Consider the following 24,027-nt stretch of genomic DNA (forward strand, 5'->3'; position numbering starts at 1 on the left):
TACTAGATAAAACAGATTGCAGATTGCAACAGGCAATTTCTGAGGCCAGCCTCTCAGAGAATTACATTCTTAGTGCAATGTTACTATATTATGTGCTCTGAGTGCTTTTTCCCCCTGGACTCTCAACTTTGTTTTAGTTGAATATGAAAATGACCCAATTGTATGATCACCTTTCACATTTCCCTTTTCTGATCAAGATTTTTCTCTGAAAACATCAAGGATCAATCATTGTGTAGTAAGGCTTAATTGTTCCTCAGTGATGGGATCAACCTATCTAATATGTCTAACGTATTAGACTTCTGTGAATTTATGTAATTTTTGAAACATGATTATCAACAACATACCCATAAATATAACTAAAAGATCTAGTATCACTTATTTGACAATGTTTCCTACACAGTTTACCAAATAAGCCTAACTAATATCTCTACAAGATGAGATATATCTTTGGAGGCTTTTCACAGGCTCATCTGAAAAATTCTAAAGTTAATTCTAGGTCAAAAAGGCTTAATTTAGGATTTGATTTTAGGTAAATTTTTCAAAGATGTTAAAATACTCAAACCACTTGATCAAAACAGAATAACAGGTCACTGTAAAATAATAGTCATTTATTTAAAAAGAATGATAGTCTAAAGTGACATAGACATAAAAACCTTAATCCTTTTAAAGCTTAGTTTTCCTAAGTAATCAAAAATCTAATAAAGGCGACATAGAAAGTTATCTTGACAAAATGTAAAATCTTTGTTTCTTGGATCTGCTACCAAAAAGGTAAAGAAAAACCTTTGGCAGGGTGATTGTTTCTCCTTATGGAAGCTCATTTAGATAATCTGGATGCCAAGTCTGATGCAAAAGTGTATTTAAATTTAATCAGACATCTGAAGACTATGTCCAAAGTTATAAGATAACAATTCATATACATCAAGAAAAGCTAAGAGTACAGAATCAAGTTATACTGAAGGAAAATACTGCTTTTTAGGCCTTTTAGATAAATATTTCAATCTCAGGCCAAAAAAGCAGAGTTAGAACTGGAAAAAAAAGTTATAGGAACTGATAACAAAGTTGGAGAAGAGCACTCTTACCCCAGGCCTTCACAAGGGTAAGAAAAAGGTGAGGCCAGGGATGTCGGACCTGCAAGTCAAGGTAGTGAGATATAGTAAAGGTTGAATCTCTGAGATGTGAATCTGAGAAATTTCAAAAGGAAACTTTACCTCAGGAAATGAAATTACCATTTTCAATGAAAAGGACAACATTTTAAACCTGAAACTAGAGAAATTAAATAGATCTTAGGAAGAAATGGCAGCAACAAAAACTGTGCAGTTCAGAACATGGGTATTAAACAGATTTTAGAATTAAAAATCTAAACCTCTTGCAGTTTTATTAAGAACAGATCAGTACTTCAGGAAATCCTTGTTATTTTAAATATAGAGAACTATACTCTGGTCCTGTGTCAGCAACTCCTGACACCAGTGTTTAATTTTTAGAAAAACATGTAAACGATTTCTTTCTAAATCCTGGCCAATCCGATCACACATAAAACTTCCTTCATAAAGCCCATCTTCTATTAATCCTCTTCAACTTGTTTAGAACTTTCATTATTTTCCCAAACTCCCATTCGTAGTCCTATAATTTTTCTGTGTAAATTTTGGAAAAAGTAATTATTTTATCTCAGGACAAAAATTTACCACTGAAGATTTTTTTCTCATACAAAATTATTTTTCCCTAAATTCATATTTTGATCAATAGACCTAAACATATTTAGTATTTTTATAAAATTTAAGAAGGCAAGAAAGAAACTTTTATGTAGTTAGCAATTTGTTTCCATTTTGGATATAACTTGGTCATTTAATGAGTATTTATTACTTTATATAACTTTAAATGTTTAAATTACATAAAAATTTCATTTATAATTGTTTATTTCATTTCTAATTACCTAATTTAAGTAATTATACCTAGATTACTTATGGAAAATTAAAATATTAGAGCTAGTCACTATTTTAAGTTATTTTTTATTACAATTCCATAGCCTGTTAATATCAAGTGTTTACCTATGGTAGAACCTTAAAGTTTAATATATGGTTATCCTGTTGGTAACTCAGAATATACAGCTGTTTTTATTAAATCAACAATATTAAATTAATCTTATCCATCAAAGAATTGCATACACAAACCTTATTTTGTTTTAGGCTGGGTTTATAGCTTTAAACCTTGAGAGCTCTAGCAGAGACAAATATAAAACTGACCAGTAAACCCAGGCAAATATTTATGTTGACAATTTTGAAGACTTCTCTAATTTTATCAACAATTTAAAAACCAGTTAATTTATCAATGATTTGCTTAAGTAAGGCAAAGTAAAAAAATTTAAGGTTGTTACATGTTTTATATGAGTACGTATGTTATCTAAATAGAATTCCTTAAGGGATTTCTGGCTGACTGTACCAGATTTTATCATGTAGATGCAACAGATCACATAATACATGTACATATGCATAAACTTACCTATATACATAAAGATCTTACAGATTTTATTTTAAAATTGTAGTCACAAATAGTGAAACATATACACTCACTAGTTTCTTAAAAATCAGTTGAATTGAAATTGTTTTCTGACAAAATGGAAGAAGGCTAAGCTTTTAAGTTTTTGCAATCCTGTAAAGGCTGTGAAACAAATTTTGAATAAAGGAGTTTGAGGCAGTTACCAATATAGTGGATTTTATAAAAAATAACTGTGGAAATATGTCTGAATTACATGATGAGGGGTAGAAGATAGGATTTACCCTAAAAAGGTCTGTACAGTGTTTTCTTGTTCCCAATTCTTTGTCCTTGAAGATAAGAATGCTGCCATTCCTTATAGTATAGTGTTTTACATGAGAATTTAATCTTTAGCTTTTAAGAAACAGCATGAAGGTCAAAACAATTTTATTTTGTATCTGCCGGTTTCAAGTATTTTTACTTAAATAATTCATATGCCAGAATAACTTTGGTGTTCTAGAAAAAAGAGAGTTTAGGTTACAAAAGGGTGAAGAGGAGGAATTGCAAGAAGGGAAGAGGAAGCTTCCAGAGAGGAAAGCCTCTCAGCTAGCTTTGAGACAGTATTTTGTAATTAGACAATCTTTGAGTGCTGATTTTTTTTTTTTTTTTTTTTTGCCTCAAGGTATCAGTTGAAATCTAAGTCTTATTTGCGGTATATGATTTTATAGGTGTGGTCTTTTAGTTTAAAGAATAATTGACTGTTTGAATGATCTCTGTAATGTTTAAACATGTTACCGGCTGGAGTTTTAAAAAATATCTTGCTATGCCTCTAAACTTTGAGAGCCCATTTGTAACTAAATTTTTCTAGGTGATTTGGTTTAATGTCAAATACACAAAGCCAATTAGATGCAAATGCTAATAGAAGCCAAGTAAATGCAAGAACTGATAGAAAATAAAGTACATACTTACCAAGAAAGATGACAGCCTTCTCGAAATAAACAGGAAAATTCCCTCATCCAAACATCAAAGCCAAGATGAGTCAGCTTTGGAATCCCACTTCTGATACCAAGTATGTCCAAGTCAAGCACAATACAGAGGTGAATCTAAAACGTTTTATTTGGGAAGCAAGAATTGCAAGTCCAAGCATACACAGGTGGTCTTTGGTATGTCCAACGAACAAAGAGAAACTTTGAGGTTTTATAAAAAGGAGACACATGTATTGTTCTGAAAGTTCACTAGCACTAGTAAAGTTTTGGGGAACACCAAGTTCTGATTAGTGAGTGTTGGTGGTAGGTAAAACCTCTTATAGTAGAGGCAGGTTATTTCAATAGCTATTAGATAAAACTGGTTTTAAGTTAACAGTAGGCAGTTTCTTTGGCTAGGGTTGCAGATAATTACATTCTTAGAGTTATATACGATGTTTCCTGAGTGCTTTTTCCCCCTGGCCTCTTGCCTTTAATTGGGCATAATAAGAATGACCCAATTTGTATGATCAACTTTCACAGTGGTAATCAGGTTTGGTACTATTGGTGAGTTCGGGCATCTCCTAGAGTCTTAGAACTATCCCCTGAGGACAAGGGAGGACTACTGCAGGCACATACATTGTACCAATGCCAATTTCCTGGCTTTGATATTGTACTACAGTTACAAAAAGATGTAACCATTGGGGAAAACTGGGTGAAGGGTACACAGCACCTCTACTCTATTTGCAACTTCCTGTGAACCTACAATTATTTCACAATTAAAGATTGGAAATCATTTCAACATTATATTTTTGTTGGTTAATGTGAAATAAAACATTTCTATATTATATATGAACCACAACTGACAGTATATTATAGTACAAATAATTTACCTTCTTAACACTAATCTTTAGAACTATCTCTGATAACAAATTGTTACACTTGAAAATGTTTGCTTGACATGGAAAAGCAATGGATCATTTTGGAATACTTAAAAAATGTGTGTGTGTGGGTTTTTTTTCTGGATAGGTATGCATTCCTATGGAGGAGATAAGCAGGGTAAAAGGGAGCTCGCATTCATCAGACACCTAGTATGTATAGGAGCCTTCTGAGTCCCTGGAAGGATGGAGGACCCCACATGTGTAACCTCTCACGTTGTTCCTTTTGGAATTAACTAGCATTGCTCAAAAGGACTAAATAAAATATCAAATTTTAACATGCTGGAATTTTTTTTCTCTTTTCTTCCTCCTTCAAATATTTGTAGCTCTTTATATGTGGTATTTCCCTTGTGTTAGAAGGGAAAGAGGGTGCCCTTTGGGGAGGTTCTCTTTCAGACTCCTAGAAGACAATCTGATTTACCTTAAACGTACATAGCCTGTACGTATATAGCATGGCCTTGCCGTCACTGGAGAACCGCAGAATAACTACTTCAGAGCCACAGAAATAATTTGGACACTTTAACTTTTTATGGAAAAGATGATTTCCCTGGATTTTTTTCCTGTGAGGATGAGGCATTCCAAAGCCCCAGCGAGGTCAGGCAAAGTTCGTCGTTTATTTTTGGGGGGCAGCGCATCTGCTTCCCGAGATGAGTTGCGAAACCGTTTTCTAGCGCGCACGGGGCTTTCATCTCTCCGGTGCCTGCCAACGGCTCCCCGAGACGCCCACATGGACTTGGACAGTTACCGTTGTTACAAATTAACTTCTGGGACTCAGGCTGCCGCGATTAGGAAAGTCCCGCGATTCGCGGCCGAGGTCGCTGCCCTCACAAGAATGTACTCTGCACCGGGCCCATAGATGCCCGCTGGTGCCCCTCGCTCTCTCGCACGCTTAACCCGCAGGGACGCCTCCGACCTCCCACCTCTGCCCTAGCCCGCTTTTGTCTCGCCCTTCCGCGCAGACTCCTTGGAGTTCCGTCGTGGCGTCCGGGCGCTGCGGCAGCGGGCATATTGTGATGGGCAACTCCGGCAGCCAATTAACACCCGCACGCTGGGCGGGACCACGCTTGGGCTGGCTGAGGGCGTGGGGGTCGGCCTTAGGCGGGGACTTTTGAGTGACAAGGATACTGGCCAACCCTCGGAGGTCCTTCTATGGCGCCCCGCCCCTGAGCCGGTCGCCCAGCCCTCGGTGCGGTGACCGGCGCGGGGACTGTCCCGGGTGGAGCTGGCCGAGTCGTCCGTTCTGCTCCACCCGACGCTGCTCTGTGTGCTGGACCTGGCTGGCGGCGAGCAGAGATGGCCGAGAAGTCTGACGAGGCCGTGAAGTACTACACTCTCGAGGAGATTCAGAAGCACAACCACAGCAAGAGCACCTGGCTAATCCTGCACCACAAGGTGTACGATTTGACCAAATTTCTGGAAGAGGTGAGTTAGTGATGAGCGGTTTGGGGCGCAGGGAGCGTGGGCCGGGTTTGGGGGTTCCCTGGCATGACCCGTAGTTCGCAGTCCCGAGTCCGCACACGTACGCCTGGGCGCGCCCCCCGCGTTCGCTCACTTGCCTGTACACACCTGGGAGCTCTCCCCGAGTCCGCTCACTGCGCGTGTACGCCTGGGAGCGCCCCTCCGAGTCCGCACACCTGCGCGTGTACGCCTGGGGGCGCCACTCCGAGTCCGCACACCTGCGCGTACACACCTGGGAGCGCTCCCTGAATCCGCACACCGGCGCGCGCAGTGCACCTGGGAGCGCCCGGGAGCGGCGGCTTCCTCGCTGCGTGCGCCGAGGGCGCACTGGGCAGGAGCCGGCGCCCGGGCCCTGCGGCGGTGCTGGAGCTTCTTACCAGGAGAGCGCGCAGCTACGCCGGGGTTTTAAAGGATCCCTTTCACCGTTGGGTTTGAGTAGAAGGATGTCCATCCAGGACCGGCGGCATTCCCGGAGTGGCGGGCTGGAGACCACCCACCCCGAGAGCCGCGGATCCCGCCTGCGGGGACCCCGAGTGCGGAGGTCGAGTGTGGTCCGAGCCCTCGCTTCCCGTGGCACCCACGGGCCGACCTTGCAGTCCCTACCCACTCGCGTTCGCGTTCACCTGGAGGAGGCCAGGTGTTAATTAACCTCTGCCAGTCACGCTTTGGCAGCCAGGTGCAGTGCTTGACTCCTGAGACCGCGGGGTGTGTAGCTCCAGCAAGTGCAGAGGACGAGGCCAGGTAGAGTAGCGCACGTTCTGCTTTGGGACTCGCCCCTAGCAGCTTTGGAAGGTGTAAAATGACGTCGTTAACTTAAAGGAAGACATTCCTTTGATAAGATTTTTGCTTTCGATTATAATTTCTGCCGCACACACTAAGGCGTTTTTGGTTATTGTCTTAGATCCTCTGGAAGTGTTTTCCCACTTTGTGGGAGTCTGAATCATAAATCTTAACACGTATACACGCCCCTCTCCCAATAATGAGAAGGTTTAGTGATGGGAATTTTTTACATAGTGGGGAAGCAGGGAGACAGAAATAGAGGCCTGGTCTGAGCTGGATCACAGTTTACATCAGAGGACTTTGGTTTTGCAGAAAATATTAAAATCAAAAGGCCTGTTTTAAAAAATAAGGCTGGGCCAAGTACCTGGCTCACACCTGTAATCACAGCACTTTGGGAGGCCGAGGCAGGCGGATCACTTGAGTCTAGGAGTTCGAGACCAGCCTGACCAACATGGTGAAATGCCTAACCCCCAAAATACAAAAATTAGCCAAGTTTGGTGGCGCACACCTGTAGTCAGGAGAATCCCTGGAACCTGGGAGGCGGAGGTTGCAGTGAGCCAAGATCACGCCGCTGCACTCCAGGCCTGGGCCACCGCCTCCCCTATTTCCTCCCAGCCCTACTCCTCCTATTTATAGCAACCAGAAATGTCTCCAGATATTGTCAGAGGTCCCCAAGGGCATATAATCTCTCCTACTTGAGAATTACTGAGGTTATTGTACATGACTTTTAGGGGTAGATTTTTAGAAGGAGATAGTAAGGAAGAGAAGATTCTTGTTAAAATGTACTCGAAACCATTTACTTTCACATTTCATTCCTGTGAGTCAGGAAAGGGGGGATTGTGCACAAATTTTCTGAGAAAAGCTGAGAGATAAGTTTTTGAGTGAGTAAATTCACTGAAAACAAATTTCTTTATTCTTAAAGATTTTGTGGACACTGCATTTCAAATAAAATGAACAGGAAGGTAGCTAACCCCCTGAATGAAGAGGAGGATGGCCTGAGTGAGGAGGCTAGGGTCTGGGAGAAACAAGGAGTTAGGTTTTGGTCCTGTTGAGTCTAGGCAGTTGGAGGGATTTTCAGGCGTCGGGAGAACTGCACGCCTTCTGCCTCCACTGTCTGCCAGCCTGTGGTTCTGGGAAAAGGCACGTGGAACTTAGAAAAAAGCAAGGCCTCCGGATTCGACCTTTTATGGACATGTCTTTATTATTTGCTTTGACTTTCTGTGACCATCTCTTCTTATTGCATGTACTAGTCATTGGCTTCCCAGCCCCCAGCAAGACCTTTGGGAGCCTCTCTCTGGGTTCGGCCCAGGATTCCTTGCAGGCGACTTCCTGCGTTCCTGGGGTTACATCTCAGATAAGCTCACGTCTCCTCACTCAGAGGTCTTCAGCACACTGCTCTGCCAGGCGGTTTTACTTCTTCCTACTTTCCTCTCATTTCCATTGTTTTATGAGGCCAGCCTTTTTGTCGTTTACCTACTTTTAAAACAGAAATGAGCGCAGAATGTCTCTGTCTCTCTTCCCCGCTTGCCAGGACCTCTTTCCTGTCTTCTGTTGTTGAAAGGCTCCAGAATTTCATGAAGCCTTTGCGTGGTAACTTAAAAATATTTTATCTCACCTAATTTACATAAATATGAAAGATTTCTCTTCCCCTCCTGATTCTCAAATGAACTTTCAGTCATTATGGGCTAGACTGTTTACTCTGAGTTTCCGCATCTGTATGGACAAGATTTCTCACGGCTGAATATTTCCCATTCTTGTAGAGTATCCTAGATTGACCTACACGTCTGCGTTCATGTTGAGAAGGTATATGGTGCGGTGGTGGCAGGATCCTGCCCTGCTGTCTGGTACAAGCCAAGAACACAGGTTGAAGCTCAGTTGTTGTGCAACCTGTGCTCCGACCTCCTGAAATACTGGCCTCTAAAGCTGTTTTGTTGTTTAGGAGGAGGGGTAGAAACCTATGAGGGAAGACTGGCTTCTTATTAACAGCAGTCTACATAGCAGCAGGTGCTTAGTCACTGTCTGATACTTAAAAGATTTTGAGCTTTATTGCCTACATATTTTGAACTAGATTTTTTTTTTCAATCCTGAGTTCTAGTTTTTGAGTTTATATTTGTGAAATTGAGTCTTTGCTTGATCATAGAACTTCAAAGGACAGTTATATGAAATGAAAACTTAGGCATTTAGGGCCGGGGAGAAATGTTTGCGTTTCCCTTTCCGTGATTTGGGCAGCAGCATTTATTCAGTGGAGGGGAGAGAAAAAGGTATCCTGTAATGAATAAGTTACATTAGCTGTTGCTTTGGGTTCAAATCAGTGGGTGTTTGATTTGTGAAACAGACATTGTCCTGGAAAATTGTATAAAGCAGGATGTCTTTTTGTCAAGTTGTCTCCTCTCCCTTTACATCATAAAAATGGAAACTTGTTTCTGTGGAGCATTTTCTAGTGATCCTGGGATTCTGATAGTCTTGGACCTGAGCCTTAAATGTTCTTTACAGCATTCTACCTCATAGAAGCTATTGGCTCCTGACTCACTTTGATTTTTGGAGTCTTAAGAGTGTCTTTCTAGCAGGTTTTCTTGTAGGGACTTGCTCTTTGCTATTTTCCTTCGAACATGGCTGCCTACGTTGCATAGACCTCTTTCCCCTTGTTAAAGCTGCCATATTTAGGGAGAAAATACTAAATGCCTTTCCTTTTTGCAAAAAACTTTGATTATATTCTGAATCTCATGCGACAGGTTGCAATTGGCAAATATGTCTTTGATGTATATAAAATGGGAACATTATTTAATACATACTGTTAGGTAAATAAAACTTAGAAATTCTGAAGTTCATAGGAGGAAAATACAAAGGTATCGTTGGTAGTGTTAGCGGCTTATGCATCTTGGGTAAAGTAATAGCAAAACCACATCTTAGAAGGCCACCTGGGGCATGTGAACCCGTGGGTCTTTTATATATTTCTACATATAGCTCTTTGTTTTTTGGTAACCTGTTGCTACTTTTGAAAAAAGGTTCCAAGAGGTGACTTCGTTTTGAAACAGTAAAGAAAACAGTAAAGAAACAGCAAATTAACTTTTGCTTTTTGATTATCTTTAAGGTGGATGAAAATTATAAACAAGGAAGGGAAAACACAGGCAAGCCAGCTTTGGCAAATCAAGGACTAAATAATATGCTCAATTTGACTTAATGTGAATGTCTGGTATTCTGAAAAGTCCTCCTGTGAAAGATGGCTGATAAGCGCCTTTGTAGTTGAGTGGAGTCTGAACAACCCGGGTCCCTCTGGGCACTCATGGGAAAGCATTGGGCTGGGGTTAGGAAACTGGACCTGGCTATAGACCTATCAAGGAGGTGACCTTGGGCAAGTCAAGTAGTTCTTTCAGTCACTTTCCTTGTTCTGAAGTGGGGACTACTCTGTCACTGGCATCTACATTGAGAGAAATAATACGTGTGAAAACATTGGAAAAAGTATGTAAAGAGAAGGCATTTACATGACTATATTTTGATTGAATTAAAATTTTAAAATAAATTGTTACGATTTTTATGTGGAAGGTACATTATTTAGTGGGAACATATCTCAGAAATTATGTTAATTAGTAAACAAAACGATTCAAAATACAAATATTCACTTGGTATATGATTTTCCAGGAGTGTATGCTTTGCGTGATTGGAAATCATCCCATTTTGGGAGCTTTTAAACGTAAGTTTAAGGGGAAAATAATACATGATGATGTTAAGGAATTGGACAGTGTGGAAAACTGCAAAGAAGAAAATCAAAGCTGCCTGGAGCTCTGCTACCTGAAGGTGGCCGCACGAGCAGCTTGCACACTTGCCACACAATGCCCTGCTCATGGATGTGCTTCACAGCCATGGAAATGTGCTCTGCATGCTGCCCTGTAATCTGCCATTTTCCCACTAAACAGGTGTTGTGGCAGCAGTCCTGAATTTCAGTAACTCCTGTTCCCAGGCTGCCTCCTGATTGGATAGAGGGATCCTAACGTACAGAATCCTCTCTCCTTGCTCTGTTGCCCAGGCTGGAGTGCAGTGGTGCGATCTCAGCTCACTGCAGCCTCAATCTTCAAGGCTCAAGCATTCTTCCCTCTTAAATAGCTGGGAACACAGGTGTGAGCCACCATGCCCAGCTGATTTTTGTATTTTTTTGTAGAGATGGAGTCTTGTGTTGCCCAGGCTGGTCTCGAGTGCCTGTGCTCAGTAATCTGTCCCCTTTGGCCTCCCAAAGTGCTGGGATTACAGGCATGAGCCACTCTACATTTTGATGCGTGCTACCAGAGCGCCCTGGGGTGGTTTGTCCTGTTGGCCACTCTGAGGGCTGGCACAGCAGCGTGTGTGTTTCTCAGTTCCTAGGAGCTGAGGAACTTGGTCGCACCTTACTCGCCTCCCTTCCTGAATTATTTGGCTGTATATTTCTGTCAGAAGGGGAAATGTATAGAATAATTTTTTAGCACCTTTAGCTTATAAATTCTCTTAAAAGTGCAGCTGTGGCGAGTAATACCTGTGTATTCTATGAAAGAATTTCATTGTCTGAAGGCTCAGAGCATCAGTAAAGTGATGGGAGGCAGCAGCTGACTGCTCGGGAAGCTGAGTAGCAGGCTCAGAGCCATTCCCTACATGTTAACCCAGTGTGCTTTCTTCCATGTTACCCTTGGACCTAGTTTTCTTGGGAACATAGTCTTGAGTGTAGGTAGTAACTGGGTAACTATAGTAACAGAGAAGCTGTCATTTCTCTGTTCAGTGCCTCTTCAGAATTCTAACATGGGGACCGGGAGGGTGAGCTGAAGACTGGGTGGGGACATCTCAGTTCTTGCTGTTGAATAGAATCTGGCCTGTGCTGCCTGTTGGCTTAGGGAGAGCTGACATCTCTGTGGATGGTGGCTAGAAGTTACTTTCTTACATCTGTAGAATTCTGTCTCTAGACAGGCCCATGCCGAAATGATGTCATGTGAACCAGCGCTGATGCTGGGGAGGCTCTGGAGGGTGCAGAGGATAAGGGACGCGGACTTCGGGGAAGGGTAGGGTGATTCACAGCCTCTAGGCTCAGTTAAGGGCCCCCTCTGCCTGGCTGGTGGGCACAGGAGCCTGTTTGAAACGGAATCACTTGAACTCTTCTGTAGCTGAAGGCCTTGGGGGTATCCGTTTCTAGCTTGATTCTTTTAGTGCCTGCTATTGTTTGTTCTTGGCAGACCTATTCATCAAGCTTTGTGCAGCTGTGTCCAGAATTAGCTGGGTTGAAAAATATATTCAGCCTTCTTTCTCTCTCCTCAGAAAGTGTTAAGTAAATGCAATTCTTTAATCCTCCCATCCCCAGCAGTCCCTAGTGAGCTAATAAGAAAAGCGATAGCAGTGGACATTGGCTCTATGTTTATGGACATTCAGTATGTGCTAGGGAGTATGCTAAGTGTTTTTTGCACATAAAAGCTTTGTGTTTTTGCTTTTAATTTTTTTTTTGAGATAGAGTTTCGCTCTTGTCCAGGCTGGAGTGCAATGGTGCAATCTCCGCACACAACAACCTTCCACCTACTGGGTTCAAGCGATTATTTTTCCTCAGCCTCTGAAGTAGCTGGGATTACAGGCATGAGCCACCATGCTGACTAATTTTGTATTTTCAGTAGAGATGAGGTTTCATCATGTTAGTCAGGTTGGTCTCGAACTCCTGATCTCAGGTGATCCACCAACCTTGGCCTCCCAAAGTGCTGAGATTACAGGTGTGAGCCACTGTGCCTGGCCTGTGCTTTTAACCTTCAAAACAACCCTGTGGGGTTGGTGGTGAGTGTCCTCCCTTTTAAAGATTAGATAGTGTGGCTTAGGGAGATTTTGCAGCTTGCTCAGCAAGTCCCACAGCCAATAAGGAGCAAAGGCAGGGCTTCAATCCAGGCTATGGGCGCTGCGGCCCAGTGTCTTCAGTGCTGAGTCTGCTGCTGAGGCTTCAGACCCAAGGAGTACCGAAGAGAACTAGTGTAGCTTTGAAAGCAAAAGTCCATCCCACTGATACAGAGTTGCTGTCATTTGCTGGAGACCTCCATCACTGGAGAGTTCTCTCTGGGAACCAGGGAGAAAGCAAAGGGAATTTGTGATGCAAAGATCTGAACAAAGCCAAAACCCTTGGAAGGTTAGTGGGCAAAAATATGCTTTTCTTTCCATCCATTGTCAGTTTACTATGTTGCCTTCTAGGAGGTGAAGGAAACAGCCATTCTTGTTTCTTGTAGAGGAGTTTTTAAATAGAGTCGGGTGGAGTCTGTACAGTCTCTGTTCCTGACCTGGATGCTGCTGTCACCAGGCAGGGGCTGAAGCATTGGTGTGGTTTTGGTTAGGAAGCTGATTGCTTACCCGTGTGGTGGGTATGTGTGAGGAGGCCAATGTTGTTTTGGAAAAGGCCTCTTAAATGACTGCCCTGGGAGGGATTGTTTAAATGGAAATCAGAGGAGGGTCCTGCTCTGATAAATTCCTCAGTGGGTTCAATTAATCTCTCCCCAACCCCTTCTGGGCCCACATTCCCTCTGCATTTGCCACGTGGTTGGCTGCAGGGTGTTAGAACAGCTTTCTCCTCCAAGCTGAGAGCAGATGCCCTGGCATGGCCTCTTTTGTGTCTTTGCCACCTTTCATGGTGGCCCCTGGGCAGGAAATTCTCAGTATTTCGTTAGTTCCATCAAATGGGTGGCGGTTTTATGAGTTTTCAGCTTGAGTAATATATGCTATTTATTGCATTAAAAAGTGAGATTTCTAGAAGAAACACCAAAAAAGCCTTTGTCTTTTGGAAACAGATTGTCATTTCTCCATTCAGTTCCTTTCAATGGCTTCCTGTTGCATTTAGAATAAAATCTTATCTCTTTGTCCTGGTTTAGAAAGCTCTGAGTGATCCGGCCCTTAACTACCTCCCTCACCTCAGCAGATAACACCCTCCCCTCCTTGCTAATGCCCACACCTGATCACATTGACCCTCTCTCTGTTTCTCAAACAAGCCAAACTTGTTTCTGCCTTAAAACCTTTGCCCTGGTTTCTCCTCTGTCGGCCTCAGTCCTGTTTAGGTCTCAGCACAGTGTCCCATCCCGTTTTGTGCCTCTGCTCGCAGTTAGACCAACCAGTTGTGATACGCCGCCTGTCTGTCTACTGCTTTCTCCGCACGATGAGGGCTCCTGCCTGCCTGGCTGCTGTGCACCTGGCCCTTGTCGGATGCCAGGAAGTGACTCTTTCTAGGATGGGAAAGGAGAGCCTGGTGAAGGAACAGACACGAGCCCCTGCTCTGTGACTATCTTACTTTTTTCCCCTTTCTCCACACACATACGCGTGTGATTCTTCTTGCTCTGTAGACCTTGGCCTGAGATTTTGGCCCTGAGGATTGCGCACTTAGAAGCTAGTGGGACTTTATTGTGAAAGTCTGGATTGTGACATTGTCTCAGAGCTTAGAACACAAGGCATAGAGGGAGGCTTCCATGAAGTCACTAGAAAGAAAGAGGAGACTTAAAGGGAAGGGAGCACTTTTGTCTGCATTTTCCAGTCTCTTCCTGCCCTGAGCCCACCTGAGATCTAGTTCCCCTTCTCACTCACAGAAGTTCCCTAAGTCACCTGCTGATCCTTGGAGGATGATTCCAGGAGTAAACCAGGCCCCTCGGGCCCGCACCCCGCTGGGTTATTCTCATTAGTGTTCCTGCTGTTTTTTCTCTTCTCCTGCAAAACACACACTCCCTTCTCCCCTGAAAAACACACACAGACACACATATACACACACACAAATACACACACACCCTCTTCTCCTGCAAAATGCACACACAGTCCCTTCTCCCCTGAAACACACACACACACACACACACACACACACACACACACACACACGGCCTCCCTTGACTCTCCTGCCCTCTCCAGGATTTTTTCTGCTCCCCTATGTAGTAGAACCCTTTGAAAGGGTTAGGCTGGGACTCCAGTCCACCTCCTCCGTTCCCTTTTATACCACACCCGTTCACTGCAAGGGCTGTGGTTGCCAAGGTCTCCCGAGGTGGCTTGTCAGTTCTCAGTTCTCAACACAATGGCTCAGCAGACTCTGACATAGATGCTTGCCCCCCTGGGTTGCCGTTCCCTCCTGGGTCCCTCCTCCCTCCACCTTCTGTCTCCTTTTCTGAATCTCTTTGGTTTGACCTCCTTATTGGAGGGCCCCCTGGGGCCTGGGCTTTTCCACTTTGGCAGGCTTACACAGTAGCATGGCTGTAATGTGCTAATGACATCCTGGCCAGAAAGACCTCTGTCCTGAACTGGCTCTTGTATCCCTGAGGCTAGGCTTCTCACCCCAAGTGTGAAACACTGAACTGATTTCCTGTCCCACACCTGCTCCCTCACAGGTCCCCATCTCAGCAGATGGCAGTTCCATTCTCCCAGTTGTTCAGGCCAAAATCCTGGGGGTCGTACTCCTCTCTTCTCTTGTTCTCATCTCCACATCCAGTCCACCAGGACGTTCTGTGGGCTTCACTTTCATAATGTCAGAATCTCACCATTCTTTGCCATCTCTGATGCTGTTCCCCTGGTTGGTCCCCTCCTGCCCCCAACAGCATATTCTCACCATGACAGAGTGACATTTTTGAAGTCAGATTGGGTCAGTATACTCTGTTTAAACCCTTCAAGGGCTGATCACACTGCCCAATTTTAGGACTTAGGATATGGCTGTAGTTGTAAGGAAAGTGTAGTTCTGGCAGAGAGACACATGCATATGTCCATGCAGCAGAATAGAGAGGTCAGAGATGGACTCACACAAAGATTTCCACCTCATTGTTGACAGAGATGGAAAAGCAATTCGATGGAGGAAGGATAGCCTTTTCAGCACACCATTCTGGAACAACTGGACATCAATAGCCAAAAATATAAGCCTTGACATAAACTTCACATCTTAAGCCAAAATTAACTCCGAATGAATCATAGATCATAACCTTTTTTTTTTTCTTTGAGACATGGTCTCACTCAGTCACTAAGGCTAGAGTGCAATGGCGTGATCATGGTTCACTGCAGCCTTCACCACCTGGACTCAGGTGATTCTCCAACCTCAGCCTCCCAAGTAGCTGGGGCTACAGGCATGCACCACCATGCTCAGCTTATATATATATATATATATATTTTGGTAGAGACAGGGTTTTGCCATGTTGTCCAGCTGATCTCAAACTTCTCAGGCTCAAGTGGTCTACCTGCCTTGGCCTCCCAAAGTGCTGGAATTACAGGCATGAGCCACTGCACCTGGCCAAAATGTAAAACTTTTTAAAGTGACTTAGGATGAGGCAAAGAATTCTTAGACATGGTGGAAGCGTGATCCATTTTCCATTCTTTGCACTGGAAGGTTTTTCTCCCCAAATAACGTATGGCTTCCTGCCTCACCTCCTTTGAGTGCTCACTCACTATCGCCTCGTATCCTGACCACCATATTTAAACCTGGAAGTTACCCCAGCCCTGCACTCCTGAGCCCAGTTACGCTGCTGAATTTTTCCCCTGTAGCTTGTATTACCTTGTAACATACGGTGTAATTTACTCATTTGTTAGTTTTTGCTTGTCTGTGTCCTTCCACTAGAAACGTATGCTCTGTGAATGCAGGACTTTTTCTCTTTCATGCTCTGATAAATCCAGCTCTTAGAACAATGCTGGCAATAGAAAGGACTAAATAAGTATTTATTGACTGAATGAAGAATGAAAAGTTTATCAGTACTAGAAAACTGATACGGAATGGCTATTGGATGAGATTTAATAATTTTCCGATACCTTGTTTTATCTCCTTTGTCTCACCTGCATGTTTCCACCAGTTTATCATGATTAATACTAAACATAAAAGGAAGCAGAGACCTAGTTATTTGGTATGGAGAGGGAAAAACAAAACAAAAGAGAGAGATGGGTACATGCCACCATTAGGCCTCCTTTCTTTCTCCCTCTGGGCTCAGCGGAGGCTCTTCTGTTATCTCATCTTTTATATTCTATTTATTTATTTTTGAGATGGGGTCTCACTCTGTCCAGGCTGGAGTGACTGGTATTCTTGGCTCTCTGCCTCCCGGGTTCAAGCAGTTATCCCTGCCTCAGCCTCCCAAGTAGCTGGGATTATAGGTGCCCAACACCTCGCCCAGCTAATTTTTGTAGTTTTTAGTAGAGATGGGGTTTTGCCATGTTGGCCAGGCTGGTCTTGAACTCTTGACCTCAGGTGATTCGCCCACCTTGGCCACCCAAAGTGCTGGGGTTATAGGCATGAGCTACTGCACCTGGCCTTATCTCATCTTTTGGCCATTCCAGCTCAAGACAGATCGTAGTTAGAGTAACAGCTTCTCTTAGGTCATCACTCATCTACCACTTGGCCTCCAGTTTTGGTGGCTTGCGTATTCCTCCAAGGACATTGGGTTGCATTGGGTTATAAAGCAGGAGGTATGCTGTGGCAGCTCTGGGCCTGGCAGGTCTGGAGCCACAGTGTCCTCCTGCTTTGTCCCTCAGAGGCAGGCCTGGCTCTGGCCCTTCCCTGTGCCCCAAGGTCATTGTGTCAGAATTGGTGGCTTATGTACCCTTCAGAGATTAGAGGAAGAGTTAGGTCTCCAGTCAGCACACCTGCTTTATTTTACCCAACGAGACAAGTGTAATAATGGTAGAAGTTAAAATATTGGTCAGGGCATAGTGACCAAAATTTGGTTCATGGTATATTTTAGACCAAATATTTACTACTTCAGTTCTAAAAGTAATTAATAATTTTGTTCCTCTTTTTCAAGAAGAGGAAATTATAACAGTATTCTGCAAGATTATTGCCAGCTCCCAGGCTATCTGTAAGACCTATCTGTCCTCGGCCTAACTAACCTTTAAGAACTATCTTATGTACAAATGTCTATTATTCTTGTCATAGGATGTTTCTATGAATGCATGCCCTTTGGTTCTGTGGTTCAGTAGCATCCGGCCAGTTGATTAAATACATAGAAACCTTTTGAAGAAGAAGGAGAGGTGGTGAGAAGGGGGTCCCTTGGGTTTGGTGAAGAAGGAGAGGTGGTGAGAAGGGGGTCCCTTGGGTTTGGTACTGGAATTGGCCTTCAGCACTTTCCAAAGGCCAGGAACTGTGCCAGGGACTATACACCGTCTCTGTGGCAATACAAAATGGGGATGGGGAAGAAAGGAAAGTGAATCGATCTTTCTCAAACATCTCTTACTTGCCAAGGAGTCTACTAATTAATTATATCACATAATCTTGCAGGTGGGTAGCTGCCAGATGGACTGTGCCTGAGGGATGGAGAATCATCTGGACTTAGAACCCTGTTAGCAGATCTCAGGGAAGTGGCTCTTCTCTCAGTACACACAGTGTTAAGAGAGCCGGTGTGGAGTCAGGCGTGGAGTCAGGCGGCCTTTGTTCATTCCCCAGGGCCTCCCCTAACGGACTCTGTCGCCTGGTGCTGCTTCTCTGTCTGTAAAGTGGGGATAGTAATGGTAATGCCTGCCTCTTGGGCTTGTGAGCTTTGGAAGGGTCCACACAAGTACTCGGAACACTTCCCTATACACAGTGAGCATTTGTTAAATGTTACCCACTGATATTTGTCATTATTTGTCCCTAGACTTTTTCCCTAGCTGCTAGAGTGGAAAGGAGAGAAATTGAAGGCATTTGTTCAGGCTGTGAAATGCAGAGATCTTTGGCAAAAACTCCAGGTGCTCTCTTCCAGTCTGGCCTTTGTGGATTAATTTCTCACTGGAGACCGAAGCCCTCACCTGAGCCATGTAAAGTTACCCCTGTATCCTCCATGACACCATTGTGTTCTGCCTCAGAGCCTCCATGTGTCTGTGTCCTGGGCTTGGGATGCCTCTCCTTGCTCATCTGGCCAACTCCTGCTGAAATGTTCACATGGAGTTCAAGCATTGCCTCCTGAGTGACCCCTCCTGGGTCCTTTCTCTGCCTCACCCTCCTGGGAGAGTTAATCCCTCCATGTTTTGCGCCATGACTCCCACACCTGGTGCTCACCACATCTAGCTATTTGTCTACATGTCAGTTTCCTTATTAGATTCTAAATTCTTGAGGGTGGGGCCATGACTTTGCCATTTTGGTAGCAACAGAGCATGGCTTGGCATTTATCAGATGTTTGAATGAGTTTGTGGGTCCCATAGGCAAGCTGGGTGACTGCTGGAGGGGCCTCTTTAGTTTCATGCCATGACCTTCAAGGTGAAATGGGAAGTAATTCCAACAGTGCTTGTGAGGATGGATATGAAGCCCCAAGTCTGAGCCCCATGCGACACTGGCCCCTCAACAGAGTCCAGAATGGAGCAGGACAGAAGTCTCATGAATTCAAACCACCTTTGAGGCCATTACCCTTTGCCATCTTAGAAAAACAGCATCCAGAAATGATAGGAAACATTTGGTCAGACCATCTTGTTATCTTATTCTAAATCTTGCATCAATTGTTCATTCTCCAAAGTCTTTTGAATTGTTTTCATTTTTGGCTTAACTATTGCAGATAAGCTCTTTAAATGCATTTTGTTTTTTTTTTGCCTAGTCATTGTTTATGGACAATCTCTTTACTCCACCTTTTTTGGCAGTGTTATGCATTTGGAATGAAAGATGCTGTTTAAAACTCCAGCATTGATGGACTTTGGTCACATAGCGTTGCATTTAGGTGAAAAGGCTTTTTTTTTTCCGGTTGTCGTTTACTTTTTGCTTGGTTATGCAAACCCTCGGAAGGCACGACTTTGACCTGTTGCAGATTGTCATATTGTAGTGTCATTCTGCATATGCTTTGACTGTTTAATAGGGACAACCTTGTAGTCAAGTGGAGCCCTGACAAGGTGGGGTGTGTGTGTGTGTGTGTGTGTGTGGTCTGAATCTTTTGTACTTGCTAAGGCCCAGAAAGGCTGGGCAAATGACATTTCTTGAGGTTTAGAAGTGTGTGGAATTTTCTCCCAAATTCTCAAAAGGGAAATTTATGAAGAAACTATTTTTAAGACATCTTTTTATATTTAAAGACACTTTATTCAGAAATGTAGAAATGGTCATTTTATTTGCATGTGCAGGAAAAAAGGTCAGGGGAGCTGAACTCTCAAAGTCAGAAAGCAGGGTTCCCGTCCCACCTCCCTCCTGAGCTATCAGTGTGGCACTGGGCTTCATTCTCTGCGTCCCATATTCTCCATCTGACAATTTAGTTTGTTGGTCTTCTGAAGGTCCTTTGCAACTCTGAGCCTCTGGGATTTTTCACCTTCACTCCACCGCGTTTAGTCAAGATCTCCAGCTCAGTTGCCTGCTTTTGATGCCGGGCTCACAGAGGAGGTGGAGGATAGTGGGCTGTGCAGGAAGCTGAAGGGGGTTAAGTATTAAGGCTGGATGGGTAGACGGGGAGATGGGGTTGGAGAAGCCTCCAGGCTGGGTCAGATCCCGGTGCGGCGCTGGTCTTGGGGTGCCTGGTCTGCGCGCCACGGGGTCCTACCAGCCTGCCCTACTCTGTGGTGATGGCTCCTCCAGCATGTTCTTCAAGCCTTTCCTTCTCAGCTTCTTCATCTTTATCTGTTCTGTTGATCCACATCCTAACTATTCTAAAGGGGCCAAGGTTATTTTTTAATAGCTCCCAGTTTTCCAGACTCTGCTGTGTTCAGGCAGCAATTGAGATGCCCCTTCATGTTCCTCGTGGTGCTTGGTGCATGTCAAGCCCTGATTGGTAGGAAGCTTCTCGAGGCTTGCGACTGTGTATTCGTGCGTTTCAGGCGCTTCTGCATGTTCAGGTCATGTTTCTTGACTAAATGATTGCTGTACTAACTAGGATTGGGCTCAGGAGATCCCCTAATAACTGACTTAAGCAGGATAGGAATTTATTTGCCCTCAAGAAGTGAGCTTTGCCGCCAGAGCTGTGCGATAGCTGCATCCGGCTCCCTTCTGGCCAATCCTGGGACAGCCTTCATCCTGGTGCTCAGAGGCAGGGTCTCCACTCCAGGCAGCGGGATTAAGGAAGGGATGAAGAGAGGGCACAGGAGGTCTACCGCTCCGGAGGGAAGACTTCTGGAAGCTTCTTCCATTCCATGAGCCAGAGTTTAACCGCATGGGATACGCAGCTGCAGGGAGGCTGGGAAGTATCTCTAACATCTTTTTTTAGCGGCCATTCCAAGCTCAGAGTTTTAAGTATTAAGGAGGAAAGGAGGAACAGACGGTGGAGCAATGAGCAGTCCCCTCCCCCTCCCCCTTCCCCTTCCCCCCCTTCCCCTTCCCCCCTCCCCCTTCCCCTTCCCCCCCTCTCCCCAGCTGATTTGTTCAACTAAGGCACCTCCTGTGCTGCATAGGTGTTGAAGCTGTCTTTGAGAAGTTCCAGAGGCATTTGATTTGGCTGCAGAAATTCACCACCATAGGTTTTTGAGGAGGGTACAAGAAATGGTCAAAACAGTATTTGAGGATGAGATCCCAGCAGCAGTATACACAAGGGACAAGCGTGGGTTAAGGATCGCAGCGAGGAAGACCAGCTGGCGGCTGCAGTGAGAGGCCCACCTTAGTTTCCTTTACAGGAACAGAAGGCTCTGCTGTTGACTGAGTCAGACTGTTAATCTTTGACTTTGAGGTTTTATAACTTGCTTTTCCAAGGCCACTAAATGTAGCAATTTTAGGAGTTAAGGACAACACTAAACACAAATATTATTCTGTGTCAAGCTAAAGGCAGTCTCATTTGATCCAACTATTTGTGTTAAAGAGGAATATAGCTGGCAAAGATAATTCCAAAAATACAGTTTATAGCCATTTTTACTTTCTGAGTAAAGCAAGCAACTATAAAATGGCCCTAGAAACAACAGGAATGAAGAATGGACCTGGTAATTGTTTTCACCTGGTGACTAGCTTCTGAGTAAGTGACAGGTATAGACTGCATATTGAAACCTAGAGTGACTGACTTTCCTAGCAGCGTTTTCTTTCTCCTTAAGATTATTGCCTTCACACTAAGTATTTCTTAAAATCATCTGTATTGAGTAGCATCTAAATTTATTTTATCTTGCCAGTTTTTATAGATCCATTATTAGTGTACACTCTTAAGTAGAAAATGTAATTTTCTTGCAGTTTTAAAAATCCTATATACTGTGGAATCTCTAATAATACATTTATTTTATTTAGCATTTCTCTTTGGCCTTATTCTAAAAAGAAGTGGAAACATCACTCGTGTATATTTTCTCATTCTTGGCCTCTTAACATACAACGTCATCCCAAGATCATGTCTTCATTGATGGTACTTATTTTTCAGCTGACTTGTGACATATTTGCACTATTGTGCTATTCTAAAGCATCTTCTGTTTCTTTACTCTTTTTTCATTTTAATTGGACTCCTTATTTTCATTTGGAAGCTGTCAAGTGTGCGCCATCTCACTGCTATTTGTTACCAAAGTAGAGAGCATTTGGGAGCTGGAGAATGGCATGCAGATGTAGGCAGCCTTCTAGGGACTGGCTGTGCCACGTGAACAATTGTGGGTGTGCCATCCATGGGGCATGCCAGCATTGCCCAAAAGGTTTGCATGAGCTTCTTTTTTGTATCACCTTGGGTGGAAACCACTGAGCTCCCTGGTGTTAAGTGGGCCACGTGTCTTCTCAGTGAGGTTCTTACAACATAAGTATGAAGGAAGCCAGTTGTCCCTGAGGGAGCTGTGAATGAAGAGCTGGCCCTGAGAGCCTTGCCATCTCTCCTGCAGGAAGAATCCAGGAGCAGGTGAACCCCACCTGCATAGAGCGTCCTTCAGTTTAAAGTAAATCCTTACTGCTGGAGTGTATTTAGAAAGAGGCAGGGCTGGGGCCATGGCTAGGCCGGCTTCGGCTTTGTAGGTAATGAGCTATATGTTGGCCATCAGCTTTAAGTGTTTTGATTTTTCACAGCAGGTCACTCAACAGTGTTTATCTGAAAATACTGGCTTGGTGCTATTAAAGATGAAATGAAAAGCTGTTTCTGTTTGTTAGCATTGTCCAAAGGACTGTAAATAGTGCTTAATTCATTATGGATATTTGGTGCCCAATGAAGAATAATTTACCAAGTTTGTGAAGATAGTATTTTCTTCCTTTTTAAACTCTTTTGTTTATTAGGAAACCAGGGCCGAACCTCTTAGATCATTGAATACTGCAGAGGTGCAGGAAGTGCCATTCATTGGGATAACTTGCGTTAGGCAGAGGGGTGACCTTACCCTCCAGTCAGTCACTCAGCACACAGGGGCTTCTTCCCTTGACTGTCCTCCTAGCTGAGATGACCTAGCCTTTCCTTGAAGTTACTGATGCCGTTCAGCTAACACTTCATTTTCTGCCATATTTGCATTCCTTTCATTTTTGTGTGTACGTGTTTGGTGGACCCTTGACCTTAATGAATCCTCAGCTTTACAAGTACAATTACAACCGTGGTTCTCACATTACAAAAAGTGTAACTGAAAAGGTTAAGACACCAGATTGTTAGTGATGGTAAAAACAAGGACTAAAGCCATACAACTCTTTTTTTTTTTATTTTGAGACAGAATCTCACTTTTGTCACCCAGGATGGCAGTGCAGTGGTGCAATCTCTGCTCACTGCAACCTCTGTCTCCTGAATTCAAGCAGTTCTGCCTCAGCCTTCCAAGTAGCTGAGATTACAGGCACCCGTCAGCATACCTGCCTAGTATTTTTATATTTTTAGTAGAGATGGGGTTTCCTCATGTTGGCCAGGCTGGTCTGGAACTCCTGACCTCAGGTGATCTGCACACCTTGGCCTCCCAAAGTGTTGGGATTACAGGAGTGAGCCACTGCACCCGGATACCATAAAACTCTTAATTTATATTATATTAATATAAGTAAAAGAAACTCTATTGTGCAACCCTTCTTTGCCTTGTCATTATCCAGACAGGAACTTGTTCACTTTACATCTTTATGCCTGAGGGTGGGCAAGATGGTGAAACAGGTCAGGCTTGATGCTAAAACCTGCCGCAGCGCCATAGGAGACTCATTGAATCCTTGGCCATCTTCATCTTTCATGTTGGCCTCTCCTTGCATGAGTCAGTTGGCAGCAGCACATTCTGCCAGAGTAGTTCAGTTTGTGCCAAACTCTTGTTCTGGAGAAGGTTTGCACACAAGGTGACTACAGTTACTGTATTGCGTAGTTGAAGATTGCTGGGAAAATACATCTTAAGTGTTCTTGCACACACTCATACACAAAAGGTAAGTACCTGAGGTGATGGATATGGTGATTAGCTTGATTGAATCATTTCACAATGTATATGTGTATCAAAGTGTCACACTGTATACCTTACATATATACAGTTTTTATTTCTTAAGTATACCTTGATCAATCTGGAAACATTTTTAAAAATTAAAAAAGATGAGGTGAGAATCATCAAACTGCGCTGTGGGATGAGGGTTGGAGAGCCAGAGAGGTACCTGTGGTAGCCACAGGGCTCATTCATTCCTGCCCTCAGGGAAAGTCACACAAGACCACACTTCAGTGATATTTCAGTTACTGCGAGTTTAG

At 43.8% G+C, this 24,027-nt stretch overlaps 1 protein-coding gene across 2 annotated transcripts in view; it reads left to right on the top strand.

The window, feature by feature from the left end:
• The first annotated feature begins 5,576 nt into the window (after positions 1-5,576).
• The window catches only part of LOC105726114 (cytochrome b5), a 36,170-nt gene continuing 17,719 nt past the window's right edge, over positions 5,577-24,027 (top strand). For both annotated transcript variants that reach the window (XM_012465410.3, XM_012465411.3), the window contains exon 1: positions 5,577-5,791. In XM_012465410.3, the coding sequence (XP_012320833.1) occupies positions 5,663-5,791 (129 nt within the window). In that variant the 5' untranslated portion in view covers positions 5,577-5,662. The remainder of the gene's footprint in view (positions 5,792-24,027) is intronic.

This window comes from Aotus nancymaae, unplaced genomic scaffold (assembly GCF_030222135.1).
Source record: "Aotus nancymaae isolate 86718 unplaced genomic scaffold, 86718_ANA_hifiasm-v0.15.2.pri h1tg000020l, whole genome shotgun sequence".
Taxonomy (NCBI): domain Eukaryota; kingdom Metazoa; phylum Chordata; class Mammalia; order Primates; family Aotidae; genus Aotus; species Aotus nancymaae.